Source organism: Nicotiana tabacum, chromosome 19 (assembly GCF_000715075.1).
Source record: "Nicotiana tabacum cultivar K326 chromosome 19, ASM71507v2, whole genome shotgun sequence".
NCBI lineage: Eukaryota > Viridiplantae > Streptophyta > Magnoliopsida > Solanales > Solanaceae > Nicotiana > Nicotiana tabacum.
The window spans coordinates 104,645,891-104,672,454 of record NC_134098.1 but is presented as its reverse complement, the minus strand read 5'-3'; the positions used below and the strand labels follow the sequence as shown (position 1 = coordinate 104,672,454).

The window sequence follows — 26,564 nt, the reverse complement described above, 5'->3', positions numbered from 1 at the left end:
CTGCGACAAAAATCAAAGATGTAAAACAGACTAACCCCTAGAATCTATGTGCCAACACAAAGTAAATCACATAAAAATGGATGAAGCAAATATATGCTTAACCTAGGGAAAAAACAAAAAACATAATTGATTAGAGGGAGAGCTATCGAGAAAAAAAAGAACTGATTTGAGTGAGAAGTCTTTAACTTCAGTACAGCAGCAACCTCATTAACCTTCTTGGCCAGCTAATCCCTCCTGCTTCCTTCCCCCCTCCCCTCAAATAAATTATAAAACAATAACAGACTTGAAATATGAATGAGACTGAAGGCATGGGCTTCAGGAATTAATTGGCTTACCTGGACCGCAATGAAGGAGTACATTGTGTGATTAAGTTTCCAATGACCCAGTTCATGTGCAATAACAGCTACTATTTCCTCATCATTCTTGCACTACAGAGCACCAACAAGTGAAATTAACTCCCAAAATACAAACTACAAAGAAAACATTTTAAAGGATTTTAAAAGCCAAATATAATAATAAAAGGAGAAGAAGAAATCATTCCGGGGTTTGGGGGGGTTTCAGAATTCTAGCTACACTGATACCACACATAAGAAGTGATGATGTCATATGATTTCATGCAGTAAAGACAGCTTTCTCACATCCAATCAGTTCAAAGAAACAGGAATATCATATTTTAATTGGTAAGAAAGTAAATGAAGAGCCTGAACATATAATGAGAAAATGGACCTATATAGTCATTCCTCAAGATATTACTCCATCTTAAGCTGGCTACAGCTCTCAAATACGGTAAATTAGCCTCTATCTCCTCGAGGACATTCAACACTTGAGCAACCAAATGGCAGAAATTGTTTTCAATGAACTAGCAGTCATTAGAATACTGTCCACTCAAAGAAACATAGAATTGGTTTAACAAAAATGATCACAGTAAACAAATTTTACCATCTTCAATTTTCACAGTATCACGGCATAGACTCCTGCATCACACAGACATTCCCTCCATTTCAGTTTTGGTGTCTTAGTTTGACGGGGCACAAAATTTTCCATGTAAAGAAGACTTTTGCAGCTTGTGGTCTCAAACTAAAAGTGTGTAAAACACACTGAAAAATACCCTTCGAATGTTGTGGTCTTAAACATGCAATATCATACCTATAAGGGAGTATCATTAAGGGTAAAATGGGAATGTTGGAATTAAAACCCTTTTTATCAGGTAAAGTGAAACTTCATTTACTAAGCAGAAAAGTTGTTAGCTCCCGTACATTCTTTTGACTCCTATCTAAACTCAAAGAGCTTACAAAATCCAAAAATAAGAGGGGATTATTTACATTATAGTGATTACAGCAAGCAAAAAGATTGAGTAAACATAGACTTTAAAACATGAATTGGAGTTACTTGGAACTAAAACTTACTAAATACAGAAATGTGACATTCTTTATGATACAAACTAAAAGGGAAAGTAAAGATACATAAATTGAAACGGAGGGAATATCTGTTATGGTGACCCTTCTTCGAAGAAGCCAACAGAGTTACAGTTCTACTGTTATGCAATAGTAAAATGGTAGAATCTGCATGTAAACTCATAACCCGTACATTTGCTATTTTACTTCTTGTCAAGATCATGTTAGAACGACCTTTTTACCAACAAAACAGTTTCGAGGAATCATTAAATGTTCACAACTTCATCAACTAATGGCAATGAACAGAAGACCAGGGGAAAAACAAGATAATGAACACTTAAACCACTTAAACAAGATAGGCACCACACCTGCTGGATGAGTGTATCATAGAGGACAATGCGCTTGTTCTTGAAGAACCCATACATGTATGCCTAGCAAAATTTGCAGACACAAGATCAGCCCATGAATTAAGAGAGGAGATAATAGAGAAATAGATAACTAGGTATACGGGAGACAAGACAGAAATAAGTAACTAGGGGTAAACATCAGGATAATATTATACCCTCTGTGACCATTAATATTTCACCGTGTCACACGACATAATTCCAACAAATGACTGAGCAAAGAGATTCCCAATGCAAATTTCATATCCCTTTCCACCAGAAGCTACAATATGGTAGATCTAATACAATAAAATGGCTCAGCTTTTTATACGGAGTAAGAATTAGTTGGCTATGACTACTGGAACCGGAAGCCATGACTGCTGCTTTAAATCTACAAAACATGCACCAGGGAAGTGTAGACACACTTTTACACGCACCTCTGTAAGAACACTATCCAGCAACACATCCGATAACGTAATGTGGTTATTGTAGAAGGGATAAGGACCATAAAGCTATCACGTATACGATTATCGTATCCATTGAACTTTATAATGAAACCAAAGTAAGTATCAGAAAACTATATTAGACTCCAACAGCAAACGCAAAACTGAAAGCAAAATAACTTCAAAAGGCAACAGATGGTAAAAATTCTTCATATGTATTTTTGTTTTCCCAGAAGCACACATGACTTGCAACCAATTCACTCAACTTAGTTTTATCAATAGTTTCTCTGTAGGACATATAATTGTATTATACCATTACATTCACCATATATAAATGCAGGAACAATAAAGACTTGATCAACCATTGTTTATGACTCACGCGCACTATATGAAATTGAATACAATTTTCAAGCTGAAAGATAACTAACTACCAATGACTAGACAGATTTGACGCACAGCCCCGTACTCTGATAGAGAAGATAACACTAAATCCCCTCCAAGCTCTTATCACTGTAGCAAAAAATTAAGGGAAAAAAGAAAAGCAGACAGAATTTGTTTTATGTATTTGTTCTGAACGTAGAATAAAGTTCTGAAAGGAATATTAGAGCTAGAGCTCATAGACACTTTCATATATTTAGAAATCTTCTTGTTTTTGGTGGGGGTAAGAGAAGCTGAAATCTTCTTGTTATCAATTACACTCTGAGAGAATATATATTTATTCTTTTATCCTCAATTGTTGTGAAAAATATTCTTGCCCCACCCTCAAAAAGAATTGGCTCCACCCTTCAGTAAATAGGCAGATGACACATAAAAAGCAATAGTATCACATGCCCATTTGTCACTCAGCACAAGTGTGAATACTCCATCGTCCAATTAAAACCAAGAGATCCAACAGGATGTCTCAAACTAAGTCCATAATGAAAAAACGAAGAGAGACCTCTCCAAGTTAGTTTTACATCCTTAGCTCTTTATCATGTTGATTTGTTCAACGAGTAAGCGGAACACCTTACTCTACCTTTTGCAAACCATAGAGCAAACAAAACACACACGTCATCTCCAAAATGTATGAGAAGATTTGAAAGGTAATCAATTACGAAAGAAAAATAAAGCAAATAAGAGATCGGGGGTATACTGCAAATCTGCTTCAGTTGAAGCTAAAATATTGAAGCAATTAAGCAAAGCCAGAATTCAGAGAGGAACTCTAAAAACCATCCGAACTCTGATTGCTTGTTCCGACAAAAAGCTATCATAGACTACCGAGAGGATTAAAAAAAATTCAAGCTGGAAACCAAACAAAACTAACCTAATTTAAAGAGTCAAATATCATCTCAAAATCTACTAGCACAACTTGGACCACAAAATCTATGAAATTATAGAGCATAAAATGAATTTGCATGCAATGAGTAAAGTTTCATGTATAACCACTACACAAAGATCAGTATAATAATCACTCACATTGCTATGGCTTGACCGTGTGGACCCATCAACGACGAATAATTTCTTTAGGGGAAACTTGAGTGAGGACGCAAGATTCTCAATATTCAACCTAAGCTCTCCCTGTGGAAGCTACTCATGAAGAAAAAAAAACTAATCACCACAATAGAGCTGCAGGAAATCTGTTTTTGCTTTTCCTCTTCTTGAGGGGAAAAGGGTGTTGATGTACTACTTACCGGAGTGAACTTGTTGAAAAGTGGAGCAATTAGTACAGGGTAGATAGTCATCATAGCAAGAGATAAAATCAGCATAAACCCCCACAAGTAAATTGCCAAGTAAGGACCTCCTTTCTGCAAATCGAGAATAGATTTTCGCTGTTAGGGGAGTGCACAAAATGATATTTTGCAGAATGAACGAGAAAGAAGCATCCACACACCCCAATTAAAATTATGTGATGAAGATCCAAGAAAAAGTTGATGTCAAATGAGATGAACAAGTGAGCGGCTAAATCATGATAAAATCTTGAATTTACCATAACCCATGTGACAGTACCTGTACTATAACAATGATGGCAGCCACAATGGGAGGACCAATCACAATAGCTAAAGCAATTCCTTTTATCATGTCCCTAAAGAATAACCATACTGTTTGCTGCATCACAAAGACGATTCAAATTCCAAACAGACATGTTAGCCACCAAGGGAAGACAGATGCATAATGAAAGAAAGAATTACATTTATTCCATGATACCTTGTTGAAACCATGGCGGGTCTCAATCACAAAGGTTGAATACAATGAAAATGGCAAATCGGTGATCTGTAGAAGTATTTGAAGATTTAGTATTGGTACCAGATTATGAAGATTAGGGAAGCTATAACTTTTTGAAGCAATCCAGAATACTTGAAGATGTCCTTGGACCAGGATATCACCACACTAAACACTAGCAAATTCAAAAGAGGAACCAACCAACAACAAATTCACCATGAGAAGTAGTCTTGTGCCAAATAGAAGTATTTCACAATAGTTTTCAAACTAAGAACTTAAATTATAAAAAGATGCATCGAACTCTGAAACACCAAAAACTAAAAACTACCTATTAAACTTGCTGGTCATTGCAAGGGCAAAGCATAAAATAAGATGCCGCATCACACACTAAGGGAACCAGGAACAAATGCACCATGTTTGACAAAATTCACCCTCTGAGTTCAACAAACAGGTCTACTTAAAGCATGATTCCTCGTCCAACACCACAATTAAAGAAGATAAAGATGATTAAATCAGATCTGAAGCTATCTTCAATCTAATAAGGAAAAGAATAGGAAAGACCAGGACTGCATATATGGTTTGTGGTTAATTTAGCCAATGTGAACCAGACTACATCGCTTGAGGCTGTACAGAGCACCCTTTAGGACATAAGGAAAGCGTTTATGCACAAAAAGATTTTCTCATCCCCGGAGAAACAACTATTCACCTAAACCTTTGGCAACAAATCCTAGAATTCATATATAGTTGGAGTAAAGTACCTTAGTAAATGAGCAAAAGACAAGTTCCCTGACAAGAACTGACACAAAATCATCAAATAAGGAAAAAAAGTTATTCCAAAATCAAACTCAGATTACAAGTCAACAACCTCCCCAGCTAACATTCACTTGACATAGGATCACACCATCACAGAGGCATTTTTCATTTACGTTTCACAGTTTAAAATTCGGATGCAAGCTGAGCTCACAATGACCAGCCTTAAGCAACCAAATCAAGTAGAAACACAATCCACTCCCAAGACAGGAGAGTATGAGCATTTGAAGTCATATTCACAAAGTGATAACTCCTCAAGTCCCTTTATAAGCAAAAAAAGGCAGCCCGGATCACGAATCATACCGTATTCACGTAAAGGGGTGCAAAAATTATTAAAATAAAAACCCTGGAGAGTGCTGAAACCAAAGGGATACTCGTATGCACCTGTGACCAAACCATTACTCCTGCTAAAAATGAAAGAGTGTGAAATATTTCATTCTCTGTGTTGAGACCAAGGTATAGTAAAGATTCTCCTGATATCTGCCAGAAAATAGAACACAAAGTCAATGACTTGCTAGAGTGGCAAGAGAGGACATTTTAAGAAAAAAGCTGAACCATTCACCTTCCAAAACCAGGGCAATATCCGGAAGTACAAGATGGAAGAGTCCATAAGTATGGTAACAAACTCGTGGATAAAATGGAAGTAACTGAAAAAAAAGGAGACAAAAGAATATCAAACAAAATAGAACAATTTGGATGGTATCACCTGAAGAAAAGAAAAAAGACAAAAGCAAGTGGGAGATAAACCTTTTGTCTAGACTATACGCACGGGACTTCTTAAATTTTTCCTGGCTGATAACTCCTACCAAAGTTTTCGGAAGTGTTGGCAATTTATGAGCAGCATGCTGTCGTACATCAAGGTATGTCTCAAATATGTACATTAATATCATGAAACCTGAAATTCAACAGCAAAATTAGAGCCAAAAGCACAATAAGAAGGGAGGTTAATACAACACCCTAGAAAAGACGGCAATGAATAAAATCAAGGAGGCAAGTCCAAGATAAAATCTGAAGCAAACAGCAAGCCAACTACCGAGAGAAACAAGGAACAAACCAAATTATACAGAGGTGAAAAGCATTAACACACAAAACACGTCTCAAAGTGAACCAAAGCAGACCTTTTACAATCATTCAAGGATGACACAACATCCCTAAAGTCTAAAGGCAAACAATGCTAGTTGGAGGAAATTCCATCATTTCATCTCCTTGCATCATCATTTTAACAATGTTGTCTACTGGCTAGTTGAACTATATATCAGCCCAAATTAAGAGTGAAAATAATAGAGGAGACCACCAAATCATACATCAGATGACAACAAAAATTCCATAGATTAACAGAAAGGATATTTTCAGTTTTTTCTTGCCTGTCCCAGTCCATAAACTATACACAAATTGTGGATATTGTGTATGATAGTATGAGTGCATCCCCCACCGACATTAGCAGTCCTTACTTATCAACTGAATGATGTCAAAAGCTAAGAAATCATCGCTTAAGGTATTATGTGAAAAACATACTGCATTAGCAGTCAATGCTCAAACAAAATGGGAAAAAAAACAATTAACTCATGGAGGGAGAATCCATTTTTTTTAAAAACTCATGGAGGGAGAGTCAAGGTGTCAGTCAATTTGAGCATATTTTCTGCACCTACAGAACCATTCAACAGTCGACATCCATTGGTTTCACATTTAAGAACACAAAAGAAGAAAAAATGGGGCCCAGATAGAATTGAGATGTAATGAATCTCTTCATAAACTGTAATGGGCATGGCACTGCAAATTATTGAAGTCCAACAGTGAATGATAATAGTGTTACAGCAATTATTCTGTATAACACAAATGCTTAACCAAGAATCATATTTTTCGAATAACTTATGAAGTTGCCAGAAAAAATTAAAGCACGCAGAATAAAAGGCATTTACAGCATGCTCCTCCAATAAAATCCCTCCAAATACCAATAACACATTACCCCTTTTGGTAAGGCAATGCAAAAATATTATTAATGGGCATCCAACCAAGCTTCATATGGATTTTACTTTTTTTGTCCACTCACGAAGAAAGTTGCCAGAACAAATTAAAATACACAGAATGAAAGGCATTTCCAACGTGATCCTGCAATTAAAGCCCTCCAAATGCCAATAACGCATCACTCCTTTTCTAACAGGGTAGTGTAAATGTTACAATGAGCAGCCAGTTGATGCAGAGTAAGAACAAAAATGTTCCTATATAGAACTTACAGGACCAACAAAATCCAAAAACTCATTATACGATATACACTACACAGTTTGCTCCAGCAAAAACGATTTACCAGACACTGACTTCAATGAAAAGTAGGGTAAACTTCTCCTTCAAAGCATCTATAGTTCCTTGCCTTCTATATAGTCCATATAAACAAAAATGCACCACTCCTTGAGGTGACAACAATGAGAGAGGTCCTTAATTTAGGCACGGTGGGAGGGAGAGCAAAGGAGGAGGAGCTAGGCATTCAAGCACTTAGACATGAACTTCACTAATTGGAAAATCTAAAGGTCCTCCAGTTCTATCACATTTCTTCCAGAAATCCAAAAGGCAGACACCAATGGATCTATTAGTCTTATCCTTTTGGTTGATTACAACAACAAGAAAAAGGACCTAACAGTTTGAAGCTTATCAGCACGCGAAGACGCACATAAAATAAAGCAGCACAATAAAAGGTATTACAGCGAGAAACTAAAGAACAGTAACATGTGTAACCTCAAATAGGGTTTAACCACATCAGAGGAAGCATCTTGCACAAAGTTTGAAATGAATACAAAACAATAGCTTCAGTTACCTCAGTAACAACACTGAGGGCCAGCGCATCAATACATGTTTTTATTAAAATTTTGAAACTATCATGATCAAGCCTTACAAATCCAGAACCAAAAACATGCCTAACAAGCATCTAAAGTGTAAGTAGATTAAAAATATACGAAAAAGATTGTAATGGGAAGTTCCAATTGAAATCATGGATTTCTAAACGATTTCAACACAGCCTCATTCAGGTATTGAAGACTTCTTTTTATATCAGATAAGGTACTGTTGATGAACAAAAAGAATTAAGAAAGTGCTACAGTTGTTTACAGGTTGTGCAGGAGACTAAGCATATCTAACAGAGCATTTACATCATATTACAATAGACTGCATGCACCAAAAAGACAGCAAAAGTATAGACCTATGATGTTTAAGGCTAAGTACATTTCCCTTTTTGCCTTCAAAAATTCTATGATTCCTTTCTAACCAAACTGTCCACCAAATGGCAGCAAGGAACAACATGATCTTCTCGTTCCTGTTCAGACCTTTTCTGTGCCAACCTAGCATTAGAAGTGGTTGATGGCATTGTCCAATGGATCCCCGAAACTCTGAAGAAAGAAGGCTAAGAAACTTTCACAGCCTTTTAAAAGTTAGAACCATCATATTACGACCTCAGAATTATCAGTAGATAGGCTCTAGCTAGTGTTGTAAATAGCGAGCGCTACGTCGCTAATAGCGTGTGGCGACGCGAGGTAGTATCGCTATTTTGCTCTGTTGCGTTGCGAGTCAGAAAAGGCGCGCGCCTCTGCCTGTGTAGCAAGAGGCGCTGTGAAGCGACGCTATTTGAAAAAAAAGGAAGAAAAGGCAGCGACAGAGATTAAAATACAAAATTAGGGCTTGGGTTTTCACTTCTTCTCCTTCAGCGACCGTTTCTCCGCAACAGAAAAATTAGGGCTTGGGATTCATCGTCTTCCATCATCAGCCATCAGCACAGTAACCCAGGTATGTTACTTTCTTTTCTTTTCTTCTTATTCTCCTTTCTTCTTCTACTTTCTTTTTCTTCTATTTCAGCTGTCTTTTTCTTTTTTTCTTCGACAGTTCGACTTCGACCATTGCTGTCTTCTTCTTTTTTCTTTTTCTTCTTCTTTCTTCTTTCTTGTTACTTCAGTGGTCAGCTCTTTCTTCTTTCTTTCTTCAGTGATCAGCCTTTTTTCTTTTTCTTCTTCTTTCTTCGGTGATCAGCTCTTTCTTCTTTCTTTCTTCGGTGATCAGCTCTTCCTTTTTCTTGTCTTTTTTTTTTGTGTTCTGTTTTTCGACCAGCAGCAGAGGCAAAGGCTCTTTCTTCCCTTCCTCTTTCTTCTTCTCTTATATTTTTTTGGCTCTGTTTTTCGACCAGCAGCAGAGGCAGAGCAGAGGCAGTAGAGTCTCTTTTTAGGCTCTGTTTTTTCAGTTATAGACTTATAGTCTTATAGAGTAGAATTAATTGCATATTGACTTGATAATTTTTTTTCTATAAAACAGCATTGAAATGGCGTCATCCGATAGTAATAAATGAAATGATATAGCTTGGAATTATGCTATACAAGGCTCATCAAGATCCGCAATTAAATGTGTGTTTTGTGAAAAAATATATCATGGTAGAATAACTCGCCACAAGCAATATTTGATAGGTGGATTTAAAAATGTAGTACAATGTCCTCTTTGTCCGCCTGAGGTTAGGGAGGAAGTAAAAGCATTTGTTGGGAAGAAAAATGTGACAAGAACTCAAATGAATTATGAAGCATCGGTGAATCTAATTGATGAAGATGATGAAATGGGACCTCCCCCCCCACACCACCACAAAACTCAAAAGATATCTTCAAAAAGTTCTAGTGGGTCATCCACGGCACATACGGTGACAAAAGGTCCTCTCAATCTTTATTTCTCGGCAAAACAACAAGAAAAGGGAAAACGTTATTCTGGTTCAGGTTTAGAAGCCAAGAAGATTTTGAGGGATCGCGCCGTAAGTGCCTTTGCAGCATGGATGTACGATGCAGGGCTTCCTTTCAAATGTGTTAACTACAAAACTTTTGATAAATTCATTGAGGTCGTAGGACAATATGGCCCAGGAATGAAGCCTCCTAGCTATCATGAAGTTAGAGTAACTCATCTTAAAAAAAACGTGAAAAAGATAGACAATTATTGAGGAGCATAAAGTGGAATGGAACAAGTTTGGATGTTCCATTATGATGGATAAATGGACAGAACGGAACGGATAAATGATCATAAATGTGTTGGTGAACTCTCCAAGAAGGAGTGTTTTTCTTGAATCTTACGATGCTAGCAACTCTTCTACGGATGGAAGCAAAATGTACAGCTTGTTTAGAAAGACTATTGATAAAATTGGAAAGGAAAATATTGTACAAGTTGTTACCGATAATGCTAGTGAGAATGTTAGTGCGGATAAGATGATGGAAGCTATGTATCCACACATTTATTGGACTCTATGTGCTGCCCATTGTATCAACTTGATGTTTGGTGACATATTCAAGGAAAACCCATATGTTTCAGGTAACTGTAATATAGTTATCTTTAAAGCTTTAACTTTATTTATACTTATGTCCTATTAAGTATTAACTATAAAATTGTTATTGTTACTTTTACAGTTTTCACTAAGGCCATCAAGATATATTCTTACATCAGTCAGAGACTGTTGTTGTTGAATTTGATGAGGAAATTCACAAATGAAAGAAATTTGGTGAGACCGGCCAAGACTAGACTTGCAACGGCTTTCTTGACTTTGCATAGTTTTTACTTGCAAAAGAAAAACTTGAGAAAGCTAGTTCTTTCAAATGAATGGAAAGATAATAGATATGCAAAGGAAGCTGCGGGGAAAGAAACTGTCAAAGTTCTTATTTCTCCATCATTCTGGAATGATATCGTTCGGGCTCTTAAAGTTGGTGGTCCTTTGATTAGGGTGTTTCGTATGGTGGATGGGGAGAGAAAACCACCAATGGGCTATCTTTATGAAGCTATGGATAGAGCCAAAGAGACCATTAAAGCGTCATTTAAGGGAGATGTTAGGAAATATAAGAAAGTTTTTGAGATTATTGATAGCAGGTGGTCGAATCAACTCCATCGACCTTTGCATGCAGCAGGCCATCTTCTGAACCGAGGATTATTTTACAAGAACACTAGAGATGACACTTTGGATTCAAAGGTGTGGGTTGGATACCATCAATGTCTTGAGAAGTTGGTCCCCGATTCAGCGATGGTAGATCAAATAGGAGAGGAGTTTGGTAGGTACTCACAACCAGATGGCCTATTTGGTTTACAGGCGGCCACAGTGTTATAAATAGCGCTCGCTACAGCACTAAAAGCATGTAGCGAGGCGAGCGTGTGTCGCTACAGAGGGCCTGTTGCGTTGCGATTCAAAATAGCGGTCGCCTCTGCTTGTGTAGCGAGAGGCGACAGTGTGGCGAGAAGCGAGCGTAGCGTCACTATTTAAAAAAAAAAAAAAAAAGGCACTTAAGTCGCAATTAGGGCTTGGGTGAAATCACTTCTTACGAGCAGCGACCCTTCTTCTCCAGTTCTCCTTCAGCGACAAAATTAGGGCTTGGGTTCACATCTTCTTCTTCTTCCATCGTCAGCCATCAGCGACCCCTTCTTCACTAGGTATGTTTCTTTCTTTTCTTTTCTTCTTCTTCTCCTTTCTTCTTCTACTTTCTTCTTCTTCTGGTCAACCACCATTGCTGGTCTTCTTTTTTCTTTTTCTTCTTCTTTCTTCTTTCTTCTTTCTTCAGTGATCGCTGTTTTTCTTCTCTTTCAGCCCAGCTCTGTTTTTCTTTTTTCCATCATCTCTTTAAGCTCTATTTTTCTTATTCTTTCTTTCTTTCTTTGCTCTATTTCTTCCATCATCTCTTTCAGCTCTTATTTTTCAATTTGTTGCTCTGTTTTTCAAAATCGAGCAGAGGCAGTAGCTGTAATTTTTTTTGTTGCTCTGTTTTTCAAAATCGAGCAGAGGCAGTCAGGCAGTAGCTTCATTTTTTTTTGTTGCTCTGTTTTTCAAAACCGAGCAGAGGCAGTAGCTTTATTTATTTGTTGCTCTGTTTTTTCAGGCAGTAGCTTTATTTATTTGTTGCTTGTTTTAGACTATTAGACTTTAGTTTATGAATCTACTATCAACTATGAGTCTATGACTATCTATTGAGTCTTTAATTTTTGAATGATATTTATTAATATATTATTGTTATTTTTATTTTTTTGAAAAGGTAACATATTTGTATATTTATATAAAGACTTCACTAAAATTGTGAAGTCACCCATAATTACAATATAAGTGCCCATACAAAACTATACAAAAAAGGCTCTTTTCTGCCTTGTTCTCTTACAATGAGTCTAAGGCATCTAAAATGGATACACTATCCTCCAAAAGTTTTCCTTTACACCAGAAATAAAAAAGAGTTAAACATTTCATCTTTATCTTCTGAATGTTGTTGGATTTCTCTTCAAAGCATCTTTGGCTTCTCTCTTCCCAGACTGTCCACCATATACAAGCTGGGACAATTCTCCATTTCTCTTTTGTCTCTCGAAAGTGAGCCCTCTTTATTCCAGCTAGCTAGAATATCAAGGATTCTTCCCGGCATTGCCCATGGAATTCCCCTTAGACCGATAAAAATCCTACATATCTGTATAGTGAAGCTGCAATGCAAAAAGAGATGACTAATTGTCTCTGCCTTCTCACCACATAAGTAACACTTAAAGCACATCTGGAATCCTCTTCTTGTTAGGTTGTCATGTGTTAGGACTGCTTCTTTAGCTAATAGCCAAGTAAAACAAGCAACCTTGTATGGAACTTTAACTTTCCATATCATCTTCCATGGCCAGCATCCAATCTGATTGTTGGTTAGATTGTATTCCTTGTAGGCACTCTTTACTGAGTACTTCCCCTATTCATTCCCTTGCCATATGATAAGATCTTGGCTAGCACTGGTACCACTGAACTGTTCCAAGGTCCTATAGAATTCAATTACTCTATCGATCTCCCAATCATTTAGCATTCTTCTGAAGGTGAGGTCCCACCCCTGAGTTGTCCATACCTCTTCTATAGTTGCTTCTTTTTGTTGATTCAGATCATGGATGTCAGGGAATAGCTCCTTCAAGGTTTCTTGTCCTAGCGAATTGTCATACCATAGTGATATTTTGCTACCATCGCCCACTTTGAACTTTGACTTGTTGATCATTTTTGGCCGTAAGTTTCTGATTGATCTCCACAAACTGACTCCATATGGATTTCTCACTGGCTTGGATGTCCAGTTCCCTTCCTTTCCATATTTCTCCCTAATGACCTCTGACAACAAGGTTTGTTCTTCTGCTGCCAGTTTCCATAGCCACTTCATCATCAAACTTTGGTTTTGCACTCTCAGGTTCTTTATTCCCAATCCCCCTGCCTTTTTGCTGATTGTCAGATCATTCCATCTAACCAGATGGAACTTCTTCTTTTCACTATTACCTTCCCACAAGAATTTCCTTCTTAAAGCATCAATTCTCTTTACTACATAAGCTGGAATTGGGAGCAGAGACATTATATATGTAGGTACAACATCAAGGACTGAATTGATCAAAACTAGTCTACCCCCCATGGATAAGTATTTATTCTTCCAGTTTGCTAGTTTCTTCTCACATTTTTCCAGCACAGTATTTCATATACCTTTAGACTTGCTTTTTGCACCCAAAGACATCCCCAAGTATACAGTAGGAAGTTCCCCTACTCTTTCCCCCAGAATGTTAGCCACACTTTGTATTTCCAGCACCTCATTAACAGGGTAGATGTAGCTTTTCTGCCAGTTAATGTGAAGACCAGAGATTGCTTCAAAAAGAATGAAAATCACCTTAAGTACCTTTACTTGTTCTCTTTTAGCTTCACAGAACACTAAAGTATCATCCGCATACTGTAGGTGTGATATTCTCTTGTGACTATCAGCCTTGCTACTCACTTTAAAGCCTTTTATCCAGTCCTTTGTTTGAGCTACCTTTAGCATGTCATTCAATCCTTCCATGGCAATAATGAACAGAAAAAGGGAGAGAGGATCCCCTTGTCTAAGCCCCCTTTGAGAAGGAAAGAAACCAGTTGGTGCTCCATTGATCAATATTGAGTAACTTACTGTAGAGATGCAGAATTTTATCCATCTGATCCACTTTTCTCCAAAGTCCATCCTTCCTAGTGTGTCAAGAAGGTATTTCCAATTCAAATGGTCATATGCTTTCTCAATGTCCAGCTTACATAGTATCCCAGGCTCTTTAGTTGATTTCCTTGTGTCAATGCACTCATTAGCTATTAGGACTGCATCCATGATCTGTCTGCCTTTAATGAATGCCATCTGTTGGGAGTCCACCAGCTTGTTGATCACCTTTTTGAGTCTCTCAGTTAGTAACTTGGAGATGATTTTGTATATACTACCTATCAAGCTGATAGGCCTAAAGTCTCTTAACTCTTTGGCTCCCATCTTCTTAGGAATCAAAGCCACAAAAGTGGCATTTATACTCTTTTCAAAGACTCCTTGGCTGTGGAAATTCAGTACTGCTGCTACTACATCTTCCCTGACCACACTCCAACACTTGCTAAAAAAAACCATTGAAAAACCATCTGGTCCAGGTGCTTTGTCACCTGCACATGCCCTGACACTATCCCAGATTTCCTGTTCTCCAAAGGGGTTCTGCAGCATTGAATTGTCCTCTGGTGAAATCATTGGTTTATTCCTGCTTGATTCTGTTGGTCTCCACTCCTCTTCTTCAGTGTATAGGTTTTTGTAAAATCTGATTATCTCCCTTTTGATATCTTTCGGGCTCTGGAATGTCTCTCCCTCTACAATCAATTGGTCTATGTGGTTATATCTCCTGTGGGCATTTGCTGTTCTATGAAAAAACTTGGTATTCCTATTTCCTTCTTTAAGTCACAGGGCTCTGGATCTCTGCCTCCATGCTATTTCCTCACGGTTAGCAATCTCTTCAAGTTCCATAGGCAATGATGCTTTTGTGAAGATTTCTTCCTCAGACAGGCCTCTTTGCTTTTGTACTTCCTCCATTTCTGCTAGTTGATTGAGGATACTTGTTTTCTGCCTAACTAGATTGCCTTCAATTGTTTTACTCCAATCTTTAAGCTTTGCTTTTAGTGCTTTTAGTTTATAGGCTAGAATGAAGTCTGGTCTTCCTTGACAGGTGAAAGATTTCCACCATTCCTCAATTCTGTCTATGAACCCTTCAGTTTGTAGCCACCAGTTCTCGAACTTGAAGTAAGCCTTAGTTGGTTCCCAGGAGCCTGACTGAAGCATTATTGGGGAATGGTCGGAGTTCACTCTCTGCACCAATTGTTGCTTTATGTTACTGAAGTTGTCATTCCAATCAGCTGAAAATAAGAATCTGTCCAGTCTAGTTGTTGCCACATGCCTATCTCCTTTCCTCCATGTATAATCCCCCCCTGCTAGTTGAATATCTACCAACTCCATGTCTTCAATGAAACTAGAGAAATTCATCATTGCCCTTGAAGTTCTGGAGCAATTTTTCTTTTCTGATGGATACCTCACCGTGTTGAAATCCCCACAAACTACCCAAGGCCCCTCAAAAAGACCTCTTACCCCTGCCAGTTCCCACCAGACTTCCTCCCTCTTATATCTATCATTTGGAGCACACACCCCTGATAGATGCCATGAATACTCCTGAATCTTTCCTGAGGATTTGCAAGTGATAGTATGGGCTCCAATGTAACCCACCTCCCCCTCCCAAACTCTACCATCCCACATTATTATAATTCCCCCTCTGGTCCCACTAGCCTCTAACTGGGCAAATTTCACCCATCTGCTGTCCCACAACTCCTTCACTAACTCCCTGATATCCCCCGCTAACTTTGATTCTTGAAGGCATACAATCCCTGCTTTCCAACTAAGTAACAAGCTTTTAATCAGTCTCATTTTCCTAACTCTATTCAACCCCCTAACATTCCATGATAAGATGTTGACAATCATTAAAATTAATCAATGTGGATCCCCCCCCCCCCACTTCTAGTCCCATTGCTTTTGAAATAACTGCCAATTTCCAAAGCTTTTAGCTCCTTTGCTCCCTTTTTCTTTGGTGTCTGTAGAACCTGTGATACTGCTTTCCCTTTGTTGGCCCGCCTTCTGCTGTCTATTTTTGTAAACAACTCCAGTGCTTCTCGCTCACATCCACTGAAGTCCACCCCAAATTCCTTGCTCAATTTTATAATGTTCTGATGTACCCAAATTGATACTTCGAACTCCAAATCTTCATCTTCCTCTAAGACCTGCTGGTTGAGGGGTTCTGCTTCTTCAATTACCCATTCCATGGGCTTGTCAATTTCTGTTGCATGCATTTGCAGATTGTCATAGTTCTCTGAGTTTTCATCCTCATTGTCATTATCCGAAACAATTGTAATGGCTTTCTCTACTAGCTGTCTTTCTTGTTGCCTTCCTTCTTCTCCTTCCTCTTCCTTCTTTTCTTTCTCTTCTTCTTCTGTTTTCTCATCGTGGCTGGTATTTTGTTTCTAGGTTTCCTTCGCCAGAGAAGTGCTCTGTTTTTTGTTGAGATAGCCACTATGTAGCGCTGTTATTTCGTCTCTAATAGGATCTGATCTGTGGACCGGGTTGGGCTTGGAAAGTTTCTTTTCTTCAATAATTATTTGGGCCATAAAGTCTGGGCCCAAAGTGAAATTCTGCACAGACTTTTTAAAAGACTCACATGACCGGTCTTGTGCTAGGTCAGAACAACCCACGTGCCCTTTTAATATTTTATAATCTCGAGCCCCACCCACTTTTATTAGGTTATCACTCTTTACCCGCTGGTTAAAGTCTCTTTCTTTTACCCACTGGTTGTTCCCATCATCTTCGTGTCTCCTCTCTGCTCTGGTTCTCACTGAAGCTTCAACCCAGATTTGGATTTCGAACAAGATACCTTCAGCCTCTATTTTCACTGTATTAGGAATCAAGGTTCCATCACCTCTCACTTTAATTCTTGCCCATTTTAGGTGGTTTTTGAGTTCTGTTGCCTCTTATTGTTATTGAGTTTTTAGTTATATGTATATAATATTTTATATTTTTATATAAATTGTCGCTTCACATCAAAAAGGTGAGCGCTTCGCTGCGCGCCTCTCGCCTCGGTGAAGCGGGCCCTCGTCGCTATTTGTCGCCGCACGCTATCCAAAACACTGGGCGGCCATTAGAGCCAGAGACATAAGGTCGCCGGGTAACTAACTTTAATATAGATATCCTTATAGCTTTAATTTAATTTATTTGATTTATACTTATTAAATTTTAAAATATTTTTCTATAATTGAATGGTAGATGCAATTTGGATATCAAACTTCAAACTTGCAAAAGTTTGCCATCAAAGTACTAAGCCTAACTTGTAGTGCATCTGGATGCGAGAGAAATTGGAGCGTACTTGAACATGTAAGAAGCACATTTATTATATTAATATATTCTATATTGTATTATTATTAGTATCTATTAATTAATCTAAACAATTTATGCGCAGATTCACTCCAAGAAAAGGAATAGGCTTGAGCTATCGCGTCTCAATGATCTAGTGTATATTAAATACAATAGAACATTGAGGCGACGTTATGAAGCTCGCGATACCATTGATCCAATTTTGTTGGATAACATTGACGAGGCAAATGAATGGTTAACTGGAGCCCCCCAACATCATGAAGATGAACAAGTGTATGTAGGAGATGATCTTGATTGGGGTATTGTTTCTATGGCGGCTGGAGTTGAGGAGAATATCTATGGTCTTAGAGAGAGTTCTTCAAGTTCAAATTACAAGGGAAAGGGAGTAGCAAGTTCAAGCCGGTCCCTAATTGATGAAGACTCCGAGGATGAAGAAGATGATAGCCAATATAATGCTAGCATTCACGAAGTTTTAGAATTTGAAAATCTTGAAGAAGAATAGATGTTGCTTGTTTTAGACTTTTAGACTTTAGTTTATGAATCTACTATGACAATCTATTGAGTTTTTAATTTTTGAATTGATATATTTATTAATATATTATAGTTATTGAGTTTTTAGTTTTATATATATATATATATATATATATATAATATTTTATGTTTTGTATAAATTGTCGCTTCACATCAAAAAGGCGAGCGCATCGCTGCGCGCCTCTCGCTTCAGTGAAGCGGGGCCTCGCTATCCAAAACACTGAAATTAAGGTAGAAGGTTAGGTAGCTGAGCGATGTCCTTATTTGTTACAGTAGCTTTAGTACATCACTTAGTGTCTTTCGTGTATTTTCGTATTCCTAGACTTCTATTATTACTTGTTGTTGCCTTCGTTTCGGTTTTCTAATTGTAATAGGTTTTCTAATTGCACTACCTAATGTTAGTTTTGTGTTTTCACTTGGTTTTCTTATTGGTTTGCTTGTCATTGCCCCTTCCCTTTATCTTTTATGAGCCGAGGGTCTATCGGAAACAGCCTCTCTGCCTTCTTAAAGGTAGAGGTAAGGTCTGCGTGCACACTACTCTCCTCAGACTCCACTTGTGAGACTATACTGGGTTTTTTTTGTTGTTGTTGTAGGCTCTAGCTAAATTGAATTCTAGCTTAGTTTCTTAGCAAACTCTAACAAATCGCCAAATTTTTTATTTTTTTTACGAAGTAAGATTCAGCATTAAAGGCATCAAGAATATGCAAAGAGTACAAGAAAGAAGTTCAGTTTGCTTTTAATACAAAAAATCTAGGTCAGAGCTTGGAGCAAAACCAAAACCAAAAAACTGGCTTTTAAGCCATAGTGAGAGCTAATAAAATCTAACATGGAAATTACATCATTAACAAGGGCTAGATTACTCCAACTGAACAGATTCATCAAACACTTAGATTTCAGGGTGCAGTTGGGAGTTGAAATGCCATCAAAACATCTATTATTTCTCTCTGTCCATATACATCAAAAAATACATGCTGGGATCATTTGCCAGATCTTCTTGATGGCCCTGTTAACTTTTCAAGAGTTCCAACTTTCCACTACTACCTTTATATTTCTGTGGAGTTGCCCAGCTAATCCAAAAACTGATAGGAATATATGCCATATATTTGCTGCCACTGGCATTGTAAGAAAAGATGATTTACTGATTCTGAGCTTTGTTTGCACATGTAGCATCTATTCACCATCTGAAAGTTCCTTCTGCATAGATTATCTTGGGTCAAAATAGCATCTTTAATAGTTGTCCAAGCAAAACACATTACTTTTGTAGGGAGTTTTGATTTCCATATCAGCTTCCAAGGCTAATGCTCAATCACTTCATTAGCTGAACACAGTTTGTTATATCCTGACTTCACTGAATATATGCCTTTACTGGAGTTGCCCCACCTGAGGCTGTCTGGTACCTATTGTGAAGCCTTCCAGTATACTATACAGGTCGAAGAGTTCACCAAGTTCTCAGTCATGTATGTTCCGCCTGAAGTGAATATATGTTTCCTGCTCTGTTCTGTGCTATTGTGGAGTTGGGTTCACTAACTATTTGGTAAAGGCTAGAGTGAGATGTTTTGAGGGGTACATTATGAAGGCATTTATCCTTCCAAAATTTTATAGTATTGTCATTCCTAATCTTGAAGGACACCTCTTGAAAGAATTCATTTTTCAGGTTGTTGATATGCTTCCAGGGACCGACTCCATGTGGTGCTCTACTCTGCTTGGTTCTCCAATGATCTTGTTTACCATATTTAGCATTAACTACCTCCTTCCATAAGCATGTCGTTCTCTGACCATACCTCCACCACCACTTCATAAGCAGACTTTTGTTGTGTTTATCTAAATCTCTTATGCCCAAACCACCTTGCTTCTTTGGCATGATTACTTTGGACCACTTCACCAGATGAAATTTTTCATCTGTGCCCTTCACAGTTGCCTTCCCACAAGAATGATCTCCTTATCTTATCTAGTTGCTTTTGTATCTTAATTGGCATAGGGAAGAGTGACATAATGTATGTTGGGAGATTATCCAAAACACTATTAATTAGTGTCAGCCTCCACCCATAGACAGATATTGCATTTGCCATGTAGCCAGCCTTTTCTCCACATTCTCAATAACTCCAAACTTCAGCAACTTTGTAATTAGCTCCCAGCGGAAGACCTAAGTATGTTATTGGAAAGGAGCCAATGTCATAGCCCATAATATCAGCCAATTCTTCCAAATTTTCCACCAAATTATCAGGATAGATCATACTCTCCAGCATATTTATGTGCAGCCCTGAGATAGCCTCAAAGAGGAGAAGTGTCAGGTTTAGATATTGCACCTGCATTTTGTCTGCCCCACAGAAAATTAATGTGTCATCAGCATATAGCAAGTGTGACACTGTGACTGAGTTAGCTACATTGTTGCCCACTCTAAACCCTTCAATCCACTGCATTTGCTTGGCTTTGTCCAACATTTTACTCAAACCATCCATGGCTAAGATGAAAAGAAAAGGAGAGAGTGGATCTCTTTGTCTTATCCCTTTCTGTGGAGAGAAAAATCCAACTGGAGTCCTGTTCACTAAGATAGAGTATTTAACTGTAGTGAGACTGAATCTAATCCATTTGATCCATTTGTCACCAAAACTCATATCCTTCAGCATTGCTAGTAAATAAGACCAGTTAACTTTGTCAAAAGCTTTCTCTACATCCAGCTTGTATAAAATGCCAGGAATCCCACTCTTTAACCTCCCATCTAGCAACTCATTTGCTACTAGTGATGCATCTGTGATTTGTCTGTTCTTTAGGAATGCATCTTGCTCTCCTGATACTAAACTCCGATGACTGTCTTCAATCTTTCAGCTAGATGTTTGGCCAATATCTTGTAAACATTTCCAATGAGACTTATGGGTCCGAAGTCTCTAAGTTCTATTGCACCTTTCTTTTTAGGGATCAATGCAATAAATGAAGCATTACTAGACCTGACCATGTAGCAATGTTGATGAAAGTAATTCAGAGCTCCCATAATTTCTGCTTTGATGAACTCCCATGCTCTTTGAAAGAATGCCATTGTGTAGCCATCCGGGCCAGGGCTTTGATCTGGTGCACATGAATTAATTGCTGCCAAGACCTCATCTTATTCAAATGTTCTCTCTAACCATACTTTCTCAGTTGTTGTTATGCTAGCCAGGTTTTCAAAGAGAGCACTAGGCATCCATTGCTCATTTTCAGTGTACGGATCTTGATAAAACCTTAGGATTTCTGCTTTGATTTCATCTTTGTCTTCACTGATTTCTTCCCCAATTAACAACTTGTCTATGCAGTTGTTCTTTCTATGAGAATTTGCCATTTTCTGAAAGAACTTGGTGTTCCTATCTCCTTCTTTGAGCCACAGGCATCTTGATTGTTGTCTCCATGATATCTCTTCAACCTTTGCCATTTGTTGTATATCCAGCATCAGTTGCAAAGATTTCTCTTTTTCTACCCAAGTCATCATTCTATTCTCAGTTGCTTGCTCCAGTAAGGCTAGGTCTTCAAGCAACTTATTCTTCTGTGCTTCCAATTGGCCAAAGGTTTCCCTGTTCCAATCTGAAATGTCCTTCAATCTTCTCAATTTTTGCATTAAAATGAATTCTGGATTGCCCCTAATTGTATAACTTTGCCACCATCCTTTGATTTTCTCAATGAAACCATCTATTTCTAGCCACATGTTTTCAAACTTGAAATAGGAGGGGTTGGCTCCCCCCCAATCACCACATTCCAATAGCAAAGGTCTATGATCAGAGACAACTCTTGGGAGGGCTAATTGCTTGATTGCTTTGAAATTGTCATTCCATTCGGTGGATATTAAGAACCTATCAATTCTGGAAGCTTGCAAAGAGTCTTCCCCTCTGAACCAAGTGTATTGTGCCCCTTGGAGTGGTAAATCTATGATTTCCAGATCTTGTATAATATCAGTGAAAGACTTCATAGCCCTGGACCTTCTAATACAATTGTACCTCTCACTTTCAAATCTGCAGACATTGAAATCTCCCCCAATAACCCACTGCTCATCCCAAATACCTCGGATAGTTGCTAGTTCATGCCAAAGAATCTCTCTTTCAGGGTTTGTATGTGGCCATATACCCCTGCGAAACACTATCTGAAATCTTCTTGTGTGCTTTCCAACATGCAAGAAATAGTGTATGACCCTTGTTTGACTCCCTTGTTGGACTCCCCTGTTGATCCACAACCTTTTGTCCCAAAGTACCAGGATACCTCCACTTCTCCCAATTGAATTTAACTCCACCCATTCAACCCATCTACTATCCCAAACTTGTCTAATCCAATATGGGGACTATTCTTCAACTTTTGTTTCTTGCAAACTATATCAGCTTTCCATTAGTGAATTAGTCACTTTATTGTGCTTCTTTTATCTGCCTCATTGAGGCCCTGTACATTCCAACTTAAAATTTTGATCTTCGTTCGGAAAAGGCTTTAGAGAACCTATCCCTATCCCCTGCCTTCTTGCCATCAGAATTCATACCCCACTTTAGTCTTTCTAACTCCAAAGTCAGCTTCTTCTTCCCATTTTTGTTGCCTTTGATTGAGGATTTATGTAACTGGATTTGTTCTTGTCTCTTTTGTTCCATACGCAGGATCATGCCAAGAATCTCATGTTCAAATCCCGCGACATTTAGCCCAAATACCTTGCAAGCCCTCATCATGGTCCACCTCGAGGTCTCAATAACTGCTGGCGAGTTGATTGTTTGTGAACTCGATGAACCTGGATCGTACCATGGACGACAGAGAGTATCGCATGAGGAAAATTCTGCTTCTGAACTACTTACAGCTTCAATGGGGTTCATCAAAATTGGTCTGGGGATAATCATAGTCATTGGCTCAGCTTCATCGTCTGCTTCTGATTCACATACGGAGTTCGGCAGTTGCTGCTCGTTTCTATATCCTTTTGCAGCTTCTATTTCGACACAGAGAGGGTCAAAATAATTGTCGTGGAGAAAGGAGCTATTTTTGCTAGAGCATGGGTCAAGGAAAGGCCCAATGGCTTGCCACTTATGCTTTGCAACTTTAGCCTTTTTGTGGAGCTTATGCTTTGGGCCTTTTGTATAGTAAGACTGGACCAATTGTTGGCCCAAATTGCAACCAGCTTTTTTACCATGTCTAAAAGTGTCAATTGGGGCATTAGTACGAGACGGGTTACCTGATTTGACTTGGGTCTTCTTAGTCAATTTTGAATTAAAGTGGCTCAGGTTCCCGTGTTATGGACCAGTGGATTTTCCTTGGTCTCTATTGTGTGACTCGAGGAGGCAATCTCCGACAGAGCAACTGTTTTGACCTCTATCGTCTTCTTTTCTTCACCAGTTGTTGTGTCGCCTTCATTAGGGATTATTTGGGTTATCTGATCTTCCAAGATCGTGATTTTATATCTTGTTTCAGCAATCCCTAATTCCAACTCCTTTGGTGGATCTTTAACTTTGCTTTTTACATAGATCCGGGCCCAGAAAAAGTGAGATTTGTTCTTCGTGTCATCATCTATATCAATAAAACCACCACACGAGTCCCCAATTTGACGGAAAGAGTCCATTGTCCACCCATGCAGTGGAACACCAAAAGTTTTAACCCATTTCTGCTCTGCTTTATTCTTCGCCGGAGAAGACCCAGATTCCGGCGACCACCATTCCAAGGATAAATGCCTTCCGTTCCCGAAACCAAGTCACCCGCTTTAACTCTAAGAGCTTCTTGCCTAGATGGAAGCTCGAATAGAAATTTGTTGTGGGCTACAGGAGTGACTCTGAGACTTGTTGTCACTTGCCATCTAGAGAGGAACTATTTTTGGATGACTTCTGAATTCGGGCTGGAGCTGAAGAGGTCATTGAAACATCCGATCAGGCACTTTGAGAGATAACTATCACTAGTTACATTGCATGAGACTCTAGCATCTTTCCCTTCTTTCTAAATGGACCATTGTGAAATTTCTGCAGCATTCAAGAAAGATTTACTTTGCAGATCTGTAAATTTCCTGAATTTGTAGTTGGTGGCTTCCAACAAGTAATGTAAAATCTTCCCAGCTATATCTTCCCATCCCCAGTTGTAGTTGGACTCTGGCATGATGATAGCTTTTTTCCTTTCCCCGACCCATGTTTCGATTCTGAGATATCTGCCATAGTTGTTGTAGTTATAAACCCTGTAGATAAAGGCTTGAATCTTCCTCCCCCATCTTCTGTATAACTTCCCCTGACCTCGTGATGCTTGTTGCATTTGCTCGCATACCCATCTCAAATTTTCTTAGTCGATTTTGATTTGGCTTGTGAATCTCCGGCCACGTTCTATCCAAAGGAACCATCTGTCTGGACCCTCACTTTTCTTCAACTATTTCAAATGACTTATCCCCTTAAATGAAAAAGGTTTTCCCTCCCATAATAAAAAGAAGAGATACCGGAGAAAGGAGTCGCCGGAGAGAGAGAGTCAGAAAGAGAAAAATAAGGATGGCACATTTCCCAAGTCAGAGCACATTAATACTTTATTTTTACTTTTTAGCCAAATGAAGCAGGACTCGATGCAATCTGATATGTTGATGTTAGCATTATTTGACAACTTTGTTGTTTCAATCTTCCTGTTAGTCCATTTAATTCATCTTGGGCCAAAATTATAAAAAATTAAAACAAAATAAAATAAAAGGTAAAAAATATTTAAAAAGTGCAAAAATAAAATAAGAAGTACAAAAAAGAGAAAGTTGTTTTTGAGGCTCGAAGCGTGACCTTGAGCTAGTATACAACCAGAGTCCAGATTAACCAATGGAGCCCAAAGATTGAATGGGAGGTTATCATCCGCATTGTTTTCTCTGTATCCTTCCTTTCCCCATATTTAATACCAAGAAGATTAACATACCTTTTCACAGAAGTATATCAATATCTTCATAGCACCCGACAAATATTCAAACAAAGGCTTACCCATTAGAAACTCTAAGTATTGGTAGAAACAAAGGACTCTTTAGAACAACAACTTAATCCCAAAAGAGGTGGGTCAGTTATAAGGGTCAGTTATGTGGTCCATATCCAGCTCTACTTCATCTGGGACTATTTCATTCTAATACCCAAATTTTAAGACAAGGTCCAAAACTAAAAATTCTCTATATCGCATTTAACCTTATATTGACATATAAATCTTTAACCAAACTGAAAAACCTCCCAGCAAAGACCTGACCTAATCGAAGACAGAACAATGTACGTACATACATGCATAGAAAACGTCAAGACTTTTACCAATTACAATACTATCTTGTAGAAATAGATTGAGTTCAAGATAACCAAAACCCCAAAATGCCAATTTCTTTTTAAACAGACAGACAACAGAGGTGCTACAAAAACCTACAATAGAAACTGAACTTCTACACTAAGAAAGACGAAAGAATCATAGCTAATTAATTGTCCCCGAGATAAAAATAAAAAATAAAAAAAAGGTACACATATACATGCATAGAAAACAATCAAGAATTCTACAGACTAGATGCTTTCTTCAAAAAATACATTAGTTTCAAAAAAAAAAAAAAACCCTAAAAGCCTATTTCTCTCTAAATAGGCAACCAAAAGAGAGTTACAAGTATTCAATCAAGAACCCAGAGATTTTGAACTCCTAGAATAAGAAAAGCAAGGATCGTTTGACCAAATAATGAATCAAACATGTCAAGACTTTTACAGATTCCGATATTTTCTTCAGGAAATATATTAAGTTAGAGATACCCAAAACCCCTACATGTATATTTCTTTCTAAAGCACACTAAGAAAGACTACAAATATTTAATAAAGCACCAAATTTGTAGACTAAGAAAGCAACAACCGTCCTTTAACCGAATTCAAGAAAATTATTAAGTTAAAGAATCTAATAAAACCTATAATGCCTATTTATTTCAAAACAGACGTCGAACAGAGATACCACAAATATTTGATCAAGGGCCTAAAATTTTCGAAACATATATACCAAGAAAGAAGAGGCAATAATGTAACCCAGTAAAAATGGAAACATGAAACGAGAAAAAGATTGCATAGATATCAGTAATGATTCAAAAACAGTAAAGCCGTTCAGAAAGTGCAATACCCATTAAATACCTGAGGCACTATAACGCGAATAAGTAAAAGGTGTAGAAAGATAGAAAAAGGATGGCGTACCGAGAACTGCTTCCAAGTAAGGAAATGCCATTGCGAACTCAGTGGTTGGTTAGAGACTGCAAACAGAGAGAGAGAGAGAGAGAGAGGGTATAGTAATGCTGAGAAGTTTTCGTTTGGTGATTTATAGAGAACGGCTTAGTGGGTCGGGTCATAGTATGGAGTGTATGGGTCACCGACATGGTTCTATGGGTCGGATATAACCAGATGATTTACACCTGGGGTGAAGTGCACAAATAGCCATTTCTAGTGCCCTATTTAAAGTTGGACGAAATATAAGATTTTAATGTTTTGCCGCCTTAAATCAACCTCATAATCAAGATTTTAATGTTTAGTCTGAAAATAATCGCAGGTCTAAACTTTCCAAATTCAGACTGTTGAGTTCAGCCAACAAAGTTCAAATTCACACATGGGTCTAGGGGTGTACAAAAAAAATGAATAAACCGTATCAAATTGATAATACAAGTCA

The 26,564-nt window shown here is 38.0% G+C and overlaps 1 protein-coding gene across 1 annotated transcript in view; it reads right to left on the bottom strand.

Annotated features, from left to right (window-relative positions):
• Positions 1-26,232, bottom strand: part of LOC107803241 (CAAX prenyl protease 1 homolog) — a 30,956-nt gene extending 4,724 nt beyond the window's left edge. The window contains exons 1-10 of the mRNA XM_075238355.1: positions 26,099-26,232; positions 5,977-6,124; positions 5,792-5,876; positions 5,614-5,709; positions 4,405-4,470; positions 4,207-4,305; positions 3,891-4,004; positions 3,676-3,786; positions 1,763-1,825; positions 336-428 (exon numbers count right to left, since the gene is read on the bottom strand). Of these exons, the coding sequence (XP_075094456.1) occupies positions 336-428; positions 1,763-1,825; positions 3,676-3,786; positions 3,891-4,004; positions 4,207-4,305; positions 4,405-4,470; positions 5,614-5,709; positions 5,792-5,876; positions 5,977-6,124; positions 26,099-26,129 (906 nt within the window). The 5' untranslated portion in view covers positions 26,130-26,232. The remainder of the gene's footprint in view (positions 1-335; positions 429-1,762; positions 1,826-3,675; positions 3,787-3,890; positions 4,005-4,206; positions 4,306-4,404; positions 4,471-5,613; positions 5,710-5,791; positions 5,877-5,976; positions 6,125-26,098) is intronic.
• Positions 26,233-26,564: the final 332 nt, after the last annotated feature.